Consider the following 12,150-nt stretch of genomic DNA (forward strand, 5'->3'; position numbering starts at 1 on the left):
CTTTGGGTAGAAAAATGTATTTACTTCAGCCTGTTGTTCTCCAGGATCAACTCACATCCTCACTCCAGCCATCTTCCTTAACGGGCTGAAGACCCTGGATCAGCAGGTGACCAACAGTCAATAAAGAGCCCTTCCTTTCCTGCTTTGTGACCCTTGATGTGTCATGGAACCCAACAGCTACCACCAAAAGCACTCCAACTGATGGACCTCTCTGCTTCCAAAGCAAAACTGCCAGATATTTTTCTTCTATTAGAACCAGAGATCCCTCTCATTTCACAATTAAGTTTTGCCATGTTTATTATAACGGTGATCAGGGACAAAAATGTTACACACAAAATAGTACAGGTATGGGACCTGTTATTCAGAATGCTTGGGATCTGGGGGTTTTCCGGATAAGGGATCTTTCCGTAGTTTGGACCTTCATACCTTAAGTCTTCTAGAAAATCATGTAAACATTAGGGATGTGTCGAATCCACTATTCGGGATTCTGCCGAATCCCCGAATCCTTGGTGAAAGATTTGGCCGAATTCAGAATCTTAATTTGCATATGCAAATTAGGGGCAGGAAAGGAAAAAGTGGAAAAAAGTCATGTGATTTCCCTAACCGCCCCTAATTTACATATGCAAATTAGGATTTGGTTCAGACAGGCACAAGGATTCGCTGAATCCGAATCCTGCTGAAGAAGGCCGAATCCTGAACCGAATCCTGGATTCGGTGCATCCCTATTAAACATTAAATAAAGCCAATAGGCTGGTTTTGCTTCCAATAAGGATTAATTGTATCTAAGTTGGGATCAAGTACAAGCTGCTGTTTTATTAATACAGTAAAAAAGGAAATTAATTTTCAAACTGTGGATTATTTGGATAATATGGAGTCTATGGCAGACGGCCTTTCGGTAATTCAGAGCTTTCTGGATAATGGGTTTCCGGATAACGGAGCTCACACCTGTACCGAGTAATATTTGATTTCTGGTGCAGTCCATTGCAATCATGTTTTGCAGAAGTAGAAAAAGGAAATCATTTTTAAAAATTTTGATTATTTCTACCAAATGGGAGAAATGAAATGTAAAAACTTCTGATATCTTGAAAAGAAAAAAATAAATTAAAAAAAAATAGCACAAATTGCAAAAGTGCTCAGAAGAGCACATTTGTTTTAGGGCATTTAGTGTCGTTTAATGGATTTTTGCAATTACTATTCCTTTATAGAGCACTAGTGTAAGAATATTCCCTATGGTGGCCCCCCATGGAGCAAAATTGGTCATTGATTTAAAAAACCAAAACGCATAGAAAACTTGACATGACATTCATTTATTTGAATAAATGTACAACACTGTACGGTTGTGGTTATAATCAGGTGTCTGTAAAAGATTGAATCCAGTGAAAGAATTTAAAAAGGGAGCATTGCTTTTGATTAATAATGACCACAGATACTGTTTGAATACAGGCAACACCCTGGAGTGTCAAACGCGTTGGGTAAAATGCTCTGGGGCTCAGCTGATTTATACAAAAGAAAATGATATAAAAAGAAAATGTTTTAAGAATTTTCATTCCATAGACATTTCATTACGACTACCTTATACTCCCTTACATTATGCGGAGAGGTTCCAAAATCGAAGAAAATAGACAAATTGGGGCTCATTTATAAACACTGGGCAAATTTGCTCCTGGGCAGTATCCCATAGCAACCAATCAGATGACTGCTTTCAGTGTTGAACCTGCAGCTGACAGAATAATAAGCAAATCGCTGATTGGTTGCTATAGGTTACTGCCCGGGTACAAATTTGCCCGGTGTTTATAAATGAGCCCCTTTGTAATGTCATTCAACACAGCCACGTAATTTGCTATCACAGAGTAATTGGTCACTTGCTGTTTGCGCTTTCCATTCGCTAAACCGGTTTATATAGTAAAATACGGTTGCGCCGGTGATACGGATTTTGGGGAACAGGTCTGAATTATGATGGCAAGAGACAACGTGACCTGTATGAGGCAACTCTGTATTATGAAGTGGGTAGTGAGTCAGTTATAGGTTTGATATATTTATATAGTATTTTATATATATATATATATATATATATATATATATATATATATATATATATATATATATATATATATATATATATATATATATATATATATATATATATATATATATATATAAATATACATATATATAAATATATACATACATACATACATACATACATACATACATACATACATACATACATAACTGTCTATTTAAATAAAGTGCCTATACACACACATATATAAATATATAAATATATGTCTTTGCATTGTAATATGTATGAATGGAAATGCATTTGTGTCATGTACAATTAAATGATTAAGAGGAAGCACCTATGTAACGATTCCAGTGCATTGCAGAAATGGGTTCCGGCAATTTTTTTTTTTTTTTTTTTTAAATAATTTGTTCCCCATTTATCCAGGTTTGGCATTGAATCTGGGGGTTTCTTGGGTCCCTCTGATGTTGCAATTTTGCACAGATTACTGTAGTCTACAGGATATTAAAAATTAAATATTATTAGGTTAACTTCCCCTTTAGGTTCAAGGAATACAGGGCCTCGACCAGCAGGCAAGCCCCGGAACCACCACCAACACCCATCATGTTGTTTTGGGAACACCATGGGTTCCAGCAAAGCTTTAAAGGGGATGTTTGCCTTAAAATGAATCATGTAGACTTCTTTTTTTTTTTTTTTTTTAAATATCGTTCCCCATGTATCCAGGTTTGGCATTGAATCTGGGGGTTTCTTGGGTCCCTCTGATCTTCAGGTTTTGCGTAGATTACTGTAGTCTATAGGTTATTAAAAATGAAATATTAGGTTAACTTCCCCTTTATGTTCAAGGAATACAGGGCCTCGACCAGCAGGCAAACACCGGAACCACCACCAACTCCCGTTCATGTTATTTGGGGAACACCATGCACCTTGCATTCATGCGATAGGCTTAAATGATGGAAAGGCAGCTGATAGCACTCCCGATGTTGCAGAACTACTGTCCCCAGCATTCCTCAACTGGTGTAGAGATACTGTCAGCTTGAGTTGGAGGATCACAGGTTGGACATTTTTTTATCACAGTATAGACCCAAACCCTGTTTCCTTTGGGCTCCATGTGTTTCTGGCCCTGCCTGTTAGCAACTATAAGCATGGAATTATGGGAGTTGTAGTTCACAGCATCTTATGACTTGTTTCACTTATGATCTGTACTGAGAAACCCTGCCGTGTATAACCTACTGATCTTACTTGGCTCCATGCTGCATAGTAGGCAAATTGCATTGTACAGCCGATCCCATTTAATCTGCATTAATTTAATATGAAATAATCTGAATAATCTGTAACAATGATTGGGGAATGGTGTATTTGAGCGTTTCATTGTATTACATTGCATTGTTTCATTGTATTACCTCTAAACCCCACAGGGGGCGCAGTATCTTTCATTGCCTGTGTTGTGCTGTTGTGCAGTGTTTATATGTGTTTGTCTCCTTTATCTTTGTGACTTTTTGACTTTCTGATGAAATAAATGATAAGGATACACTTTCCCCACATCTCATTGCTCTGGGGTTCACAGGGTTGTACCAAGGGAATTGTCCAAATATCAGAACTCAAGAGCTTTATTCTAACATGATGAATGACTCCTATAGTTGATCAGGTTAAAGGTTTAAGTTAACTTTTAGGGGGTTATTTACTAAACTCTGAATGCAAAAATCACGAAAGAAATTTTGATTTTTTTTTTTTTTATATATATATAAAATCAGACTTCTAAAAAATCACGAATTTTTTCAGAATTTATGAAACCCCAAAGATGGAAAAGTCTGAATCTGAAAATCCGGTATCTCAGACTAGGGTCCTGCAGCGGGTTACCCGCAAAAACCTGCGGTACCCTGCAGGTTGCGGGTAGAAATTCGGGTATAGACGCAGTTCTGGGGGTTGCGGATTTTCTCAATAGCGTTTTTTACTCCTTTTTTCTGATAATGCCTACTTCCGATGATGTCACTTCCTGTTTACAATGACAGCACTTCCTGATTCTTGATGGTCAGTGGGTCACGGGTTCGGGTTGTGGATAAGGTACTTGCGGGTCATGTATCGGGTAAGAATGCGGATTGCAGGGTCGGGTACGGGTTCCAAAAAATGGACCCACACAGTTCTCTATCTCAGATCTGTCGAGGTTGCATATTTTTTGATGTGCGCTGAGTTTTTGGGTGAAAATTATGAAAAAATCGTGAAAATTGGGAGGAAAAAATCCGGAAAAATCTTGAAAATCTGATTTCTTTCCCTGCAAAGCAAATTTTAACGAAAAATTTAATAATAAATAAGCCTTAAAAACCCGAGCGGATTTGATCTGAATTTGTAGCAGAAAATATTGAGATAAATTCAGACTTTGATAAATAACCCCCTAAGTTTGCTATAGAATAGCAGTTCTAAGCAACTTTACAATTGGTCTCTTTTTTTTTTTTTTTTTTTTACAGTTTTTGAATTATTTGACTTTTTAGCTTTCAAAAAAGAGAAAAAGCCTAAAAAAAACAAATGCTCTGAACATCTACACATGTATTGTTATCTCTACTTGTTATTACTTCTCTTTCTATTCAGGCCTCTCCTATTCATATTCCAGTCTCTTATTCAAATCAATGCATGGTTGCTAGGGTCATTTGGACCCTAGCAACCAGATTGCTGAAATTGCAAAGTGGAAAACTACTGAATAAAAAGCTAAATAACATTCCATGGGATTTTTAGAAGCATATTTATCAATGGGTGAAAGTTAGAACTCACCATTTGATAGATAGACTTCCAAAAATCCCATAGGAATGAATGTAAAATGGGTTTTTATTCATTAAAATCTAAACTCATATTTTATACATCTGCCAGTTAAAGTTCATTTAAAGAAGAACTAAAGCTTAACTAAAGAAGTAGCTAGAAATGTTGTACATGATGTTTTGTGCTTCTGTACCAGCCCAAGGCAACCACAGCCATTTAGCAGTAAAGATCTGTGTCTCCAAAGATGCCCCAGTAGCTCCCCATCTTCTTTTCTGCTGATTCACTGCACAAGCTCTGTGCTGCTGTCACTTACTGAGCTTAGGGACCCACTCACAATATACAGTACACATAGAATAGAAATTTTACAATATAAGGCTGACAAGTTTGAAGTCCTGGATGATTTCTGCTATTGACAAGCTGAAACTTTAGGCTGGTGCAATAAGTTCACTATATAAAATATGGCAATTTTACCCATATTCATTTTTAGGGTTTAGTTCTCCTTTAAAGGTGAGCAACCCCAAAGGCCACACTAATATTCCAATGGTTTCAGTAATGTATCCAATCATATGTTCAGGACTGGTTAATTAGTCTGATGCATTTGTCATATGATTAGTATGGGCTTCGGGGCTCTGCCTAGGAAAGTGCATCGGTTTTGCCCCCATGTAAAGAATCAACTCCCAGAATGCCACAGTGGGTGGGGTGTTGTGGGAAGTGTAGTTGAAGGGTTTGTAGTTCTAGCATATTACATAAGGTTTAGTAGGTGCGTTCATGCAAACCAATGAATCGGCTTCATTTATGCCTTTTATGAAGTGATTGTGACTGTGGAATGTAAAATGCTTTATACAATGAGACGATTGTAATAAGAATAAAGCGAAAGCGCAAATCTGTTTTCTTTGTGCATTTGTCTGGTTATGTAGTTCACATGCAGCGTTTGAGAAGGAAGAGCGTCTGGATCTCCAATGCGTTGGGATGTTTTATTTCAATATTTCTATATAATACACAAAAGCCATGAATATCTTGTAAATTATATCCTTATAAACGGTGAGTTCTGATGTCATTTCTGTCACATGACTCATTGAAATTTGTGTATTATAATAAATAAAGTACCCCCAGTTGCAAAATATGAGGATATTAGAAGTTACCTCGGAGTTCCATGACCTTCGGCCTCGTGTTTTTATATGGTCATAAAACTCCTCTGTAACTTATAATATCCTTATAATTTAGAAGAGGGGGGACTTTATTCACTATATAATAAGCACATTGTACCTGTATAAACGCTGGGAACCAGAAGATCAATAGTATAGGGAACCCAGCCGATGTGACTTGGACCTACAGGGCCTGATCACAACACACTGCCCTTATTCTACTCACCCACCTGCTTCCTTTTAGCCCTCACCCTCCTAATTTAAAGGGGTTGTTCACCTTCCAACACTTTTTTCGGTTCAGTTGGTTTCAGATAGTTCCACAAAAATAAAGACTTTTTCCCAATTACTTTCTATTCTCTATGTGTCACTGTTTTTCTAATATTGAAGTGTAAAGTGTCATTTTTCACCTTCTAAAGCAGCTCTGGGAGGGGGGTCGCCGACCCTGTAAAGTGTTCTAAATTGATACATTTAGTTGATACATTTGTCATTTTTGTCCCTGCTGAGCAGAATCTCTGGGTTTCATTACAGGCAGCTGTTAGAATTGATACAATAGTTGCTAATACTCCAGAGATGCTGCTGAGAAATGGATCAACTAAATGTTGCAAAATTGTAACAGTTCAGAGTCTGCACCTGAATTACTGAGCTGTCAGACTCAAACACAAGAGACAGGGACATTAAAAGGGAACTCCACAAAAACATAACTTCAAGTGGAACTCCAGCTTCCAAACCAAAATTTGATAAAGAGGCCACATAACACACAAACCCCTAATATACCCATCAAATTTATCGGTTTCTTCAAAAAGTCTGAATTAAAGCCACTCTCTATGCCGAAATCCAGCTGTTTAACAGTTCTTCTCTTTCTACATCATTTGAAATCCTGGCAGGGAAGGAGCAAATTGTAACAACTTCTCCACAGCTTACAGACAGTATGCAGGAACTACATAACCCACAATGCATTGCACTGGGATGTTCCTTTCCTTATTGAAATCACATGTGCAGGGAATTGTGGGGTTTGGAGGATGCAGGCTGAGGACAGATGGCTGTTGATACAAAGTAACAGTAGTCAGTCAGCGCAGCAAAGTAGTCAGGCAGATCAGCAGGAGAGCAGGGGGCTAGGCTTAGGGAACTATCAGAAACCATCAAAAATCAGGAAAAGTCTGCATATTTTTTAATTGATGTATATTGCAAAGTTGCTTGAAATTATGTTTACTTTTCAAAAAGCTTAAGTTATGTTTTTTGTGGAGTTCCCCTTTCAAAAAGTAAGCATAATTCCCATTGACAGCCTTGATACCCTTCAGATACCTACTTGCATTCACCATTATTGGACCCCTGCTCAGCCAATGGGTGGGCATGAACTGAACCTCCATGGAGGCAGTGGCAAGTTGAGTAGAAGACCATCTGTACATGTTTTTTTCATTATCATTATCTCATTTCTCCATTTCTGAGCTGCAATTGTAAGGACTTTACTTTAGGTAGCGCTCCTGCTGGGTGACAATGAGCTGCCCATAGATCTAAATGAATTACTCTTCCACAGCCTTCATGTAACTATGAGGCACGCGGAGCATTTTTACTACAACTGCCGTCCACCGTTGGGAGAACAAACCCCTGTGCACCTGTCACTGCTTCTAATACTATTAAAAAGTTGAATTATCGCAAAAAATAATTTGATTTAAGCTTCAGCATACTGAGATAAGAAACTTTCTAATTAAATATTCTGCATTGTTTCTGAAATAATCATGTTTATATTAGGGATGCACCGAATCCACTATTTTGGATTCAGCCCAACCCCTGAATCCTTTGCGAAAGATTTGATCGAAAAGTCATGCAATTTCCCTCCCCACCCCTAATTTGCATATGCAAATTAGGATTCAGATTCGGTTCGGCCAGGCAGAAGGATTCGGCCGAATCCTGCAGAAAAAGGCTGAATCCTGGCCAAATCCCGAACCGAATCCTGGATTTGGTGCATCCCTAGTTTATATTCACTATCTCTCTCTCAGCATCTGTTTCTCTTCATTCTCTCTTCATACAGCAGTTGGGTGTCCGATATTCATTGACAGTTAGATCCAATATATCTTATAGGGGGCTCCTTTTGCCTAGAAGATGTATCAGAGCTCACTCTATTAAACTCACCAGACATCATGTCTCTCTACATGCAGAATTTGTGCAAAAGTTATTTTGTTAGATTTTGTTTGTACTGGAATCAGTTATTTGAGTGAGCTCTAATTCATCTGCTAGGAAAGGAAGCCCCCCCCCTATAAGATATATTGGATCTAACTGTCAATGAATATCTACACTTTAGTGAATTTGCAGAGAAACTTCCATTTGCCAAAGCGAATTGTCACCTTGTGATAGAGTGCGAATGGCCGTTAGTGCCTGTCTCTTTCGCTAGTGAATTGACGCCTACGCTCGTTAGTAAATCGGCAATGTCCCTGCGGGCAGTAACGATACCAAACTGACGCTTACGACCCGTTAGTAAATCGTCAATGTCCCTGCGGGCAGTAACGCTAGCCAATTGACGCCTGCACCCGTTAGTAAATCGGCAATGTCCCTGCGGGCGGTAACGCTAGTGAATTGACGCCTACGCCCGTTTGCCCCATCCTCACGAGAGCCTGGAAGAGAATTAAAGCTGGCTAAACCCATGTACTGTACATACACGGTGGTCTGATGATCCCACTTGATCTTCACATACTTTGGATATCGGTTAGCTGGTTGATCCTGCAAGATTTGAAATTTTGACCTGCTGATGCAAAATGTTGGCACTTTGGGAAAGTGAAGAGGAGCAACAGCTGTTCTTCACTTTCTGCTGTTTTGATCAGCTATTGGTGCATCTGATATGTCACAGGGCTATTGTTGTTTTGTATTAAATGATTATCATTGTTTTTCCAAGTTAAACAAGCAGAAACTTTGACAAAAGATGAAGGCTGAACAGTGAAGCTCATTCAGTTATGAAACAGTAGGTGGAGCCATCTTGATTGTTCAATAGACGTGAGTTTCACCCAATCATACAACCAAACTACTAAACTACCCAACCTTAAAGTAACACTCAGCGAATATTACAAAATTCTAAAATAGAACACTCGTAATAAAATGAATAAAAATCCTTCATGGATTGGCTATCGTTGTTGGTAACCTTGGGCTACAGACATGACACTAGATGCCCCCATGCAGATTATTGCTCCTTTGGATTATCATTGAGCAGACTGACTGCCATCTGTATGTTTCCTGCCAGCCAAAAACAAATCAACCAATGTAGTGGAACTGCACAAAACGCCTGTTATCCAGTAGTACACCAAAGTCTGTCGCTAGGAATGGCCCCCGGTGCCTACACAGAGAGAAGGGCAGCATTGGTTGTTTGGAGATAACATTGACCGCAAGCACCGCTGGAGTTCTTCCTAATATGCTTAGCAAAATGTCATCTCACTTATAAATATAATCCTCTTAAAATATTACTGTTTCCTGTGTATAAATGCGCTGCCAGGCCTAACTGCCAAATATTCTGCATCTATTAATTACTGGAGTCCAGCCACAGGCAGATAGGGGAGGCGGGGGAAACAGATGCCTCCCATGATACAGAGCCAGAAGGATACACGGTGTTGTTGGGGGGACACCTCGTAGGCAAAGGTGAATGGGAACACAGGGAATGCTGGGACAGTGGGCGGCATTAAGTTAGCTACGGGGGGCAAACAAAGCATTCATAGAACAGGGCACGTTGTATTGGAGTTTTTGTGTTATTTATTTCCATCATCAAAGTGCAACTTAAGTAAAGGTGGCCATAGACAAACTTCCAATATTGTACTAAATTAATTTTCTTATGATATTCGGTGAGTGTATGGTGGGAAAAGAGCCAACTAATATCGGCAGAAGACTTGGATATCGATCGGCTGTCTGGAAAATTTTGATTGGGAGCCTTCGAAGGAACTAAACATCGGCCATTGTTAGTGCTGAATCGTAGAATTGTATTGTTTCTACTTGTATTGAAATGAATGATCTTTCCTGGAAACATCTTATCCGGGAAAGTTCATAATTGTAACGTCTATACCCACCTTAAAGGACATGTAAACCCCCTCCACAAAAATTAAATCAGTGAACAGCCTCTTTTAATTCTTTAGATAGCTGGTTATTAAAAGGTTAACAGTAAGGCTGCAGCATCACCTTAATCACTTGGAAATCCTTCTCCTCTTCTAACCCGCTCAGCCCCTTCTCTCAAGAATTTGCTTTGGCTGTTGACTTATGAGCATGCTCAGTTCTTCTCAGATCATTACTAAACACACCCTCCAGTCTAACAGCCAATGAAGAGATAGCATTGCTGGTTCCCATAGAAACTAGTTGTCTGATCCTATTTTTTTCTCCTAACCACCTCTCCTGAGCTCAGCTTAACCATTACAGTGCTCAACCCCAGCGGAACTTTTTATCAAAGTATATTGTGTCTGTGTAAACCTGCATTCTGCATTACATGAACTTCATACATGTCCTGTTTGCAGATGTAAATGTTACTGATGATGTGTCAGAGGGAAAATGGCGTCCGGGTGAAAGCTGATGTTTGTTTTAGGAAAATGTGGTGGATCTGGCAAATGGAGGGGGTATATGCAGTACAAATGATGTGGCTTGGGTGGGGAAAATATGCCCAACTTTTATACATGGTAAGAAAATGTAGGCTTTATATGTCCTTTAAGGGTCTGTGGTTTGGTCAGACAACAGCAGCCATATTCATTATGGGTTTGGATGATTTATTGATGTCCTTCAAAGCTGTCTAGGCAGAAGGTACACAAAAATATAATCATTATTCCACTGGGGTGTCCTACGGGTTGCACAGCTTTTTGCACTTCTAAAAAGAAGAGACCTCCAGGTCTTGTAAGCCATGAACACCAATGAAATGTTTGCTATGAAAGAGCTTCCTGCTAGAATTGAATTAAACGTTGCAAGGTATCAGACAAACAGATTCCTTATTAAGGGTTAAATATGTCAATAAAGTCTATAGAGTAATAATTCTGCCACTAAAAACTGTTGGGTTCTCAAATCAAAATCCTACTAATCAGGTCCAGACTGAGAATGAAAAGTTGCCCCTGGTATTAAAGTACACAGAGGTGCAAACAGGCCCAATGTCTAGAGACTATCTATATCTATCAGAATTCTCAAAACATTTATTAGCCCCATATATGTAAACGCCTCACCAGTAGAAACATTAGATTTGGGTGCCTTGCCCCCCAAACCTACAAGCAATTTTACAAGATTAAGCCTGCACTCAAAAATCCAACGTTGACGGGTTGAAGTCAAATAAAAAGATTGTCCGTAAAGGCCTTACGCGTTTCATGCTGCAAGGCACATAATCATAGGCTATACAGCAGCACCTCTGGCATGTGCTAGATCCTACAGATTGCCAGTCCAGTTCTGCTACTTACCTAGTGAATCACTAGGCCAGTGAAAATTGAAACCCAAGGCCATTGAACACAATCCGACTGGAGATATGTCTTTAAATAAAATCCTGGCCTGGCACAAATCCTGCATGAGTTTTCAGCACATTTCTTTCCATATATATATATATATACATATAGCTGCATGCCCAATTCCATTCAATATACATAATCTTACATTTAGATTAGTCATTTAAGAGTTGGCCTGAAATTTTGGGATTTGGGGGTAAAATGGGTTTGGGATAACCAGTTGCCTCAGAGGCAGGTGGTGGGCTCTCCATGCTGTTTCAGTCCCACTAGTGACAACGTGGTATTAAAGGTAGCCATATGGCTAGATCCATAAGCATATCTTGGCCATCCACATGCTGGGCCAAATGGGGTTCATCCAATTGTTAACCCTGGGGCCTACAATCAGATCATCTATTGGGACCTCATCAGACAAGGACTACATCAACGTGTCAATTCTTACCTTGTCTGAATGGGTTTTTAAACCTTCCCAATTGATATCTGGGGGATTTGCAGCCATATATCGGTTGGGCAGACCAAGTAGTAGGTCCTATACAGGGACAGATAAGCTGCCAACTTGGTCTGAAGGACCCGAATCAGCAGCTTAAAGGAGAACTAAACCCTAAAAAGGAATGTGGCTAAAAATGTCATTTTATATACTAAACTTATTGCACCAGCCTAAAGTTTCAGCTTGTCAATAGCAGCAATGATCCAGGACTTCAAAATTGTCACAGGGGGTCACCATCTTGGAAAGTGTCTGTGACACTCACATGCTCAGTGGGCTCTGAGCAGCTGTTGAGAAGCTAAGCTTAGGGCT

The 12,150-nt window shown here is 39.3% G+C and overlaps 1 protein-coding gene across 1 annotated transcript in view; it reads left to right on the plus strand.

Moving 5' to 3' along the window:
* LOC108711655 (syntaxin-binding protein 2) overlaps positions 1-1,100 on the plus strand; it is a 38,054-nt gene extending 36,954 nt beyond the window's left edge. Inside the window, exon 19 of the mRNA XM_018253600.2 lies at positions 45-1,100. Within this exon, the coding sequence (XP_018109089.1) occupies positions 45-124 (80 nt within the window). The 3' untranslated portion in view covers positions 125-1,100. The remainder of the gene's footprint in view (positions 1-44) is intronic.
* Positions 1,101-12,150: the final 11,050 nt, after the last annotated feature.

Source organism: Xenopus laevis, chromosome 3L (genome assembly GCF_017654675.1).
Source record: "Xenopus laevis strain J_2021 chromosome 3L, Xenopus_laevis_v10.1, whole genome shotgun sequence".
In the NCBI taxonomy this organism is placed as follows: Eukaryota; Metazoa; Chordata; class Amphibia; order Anura; family Pipidae; genus Xenopus; species Xenopus laevis.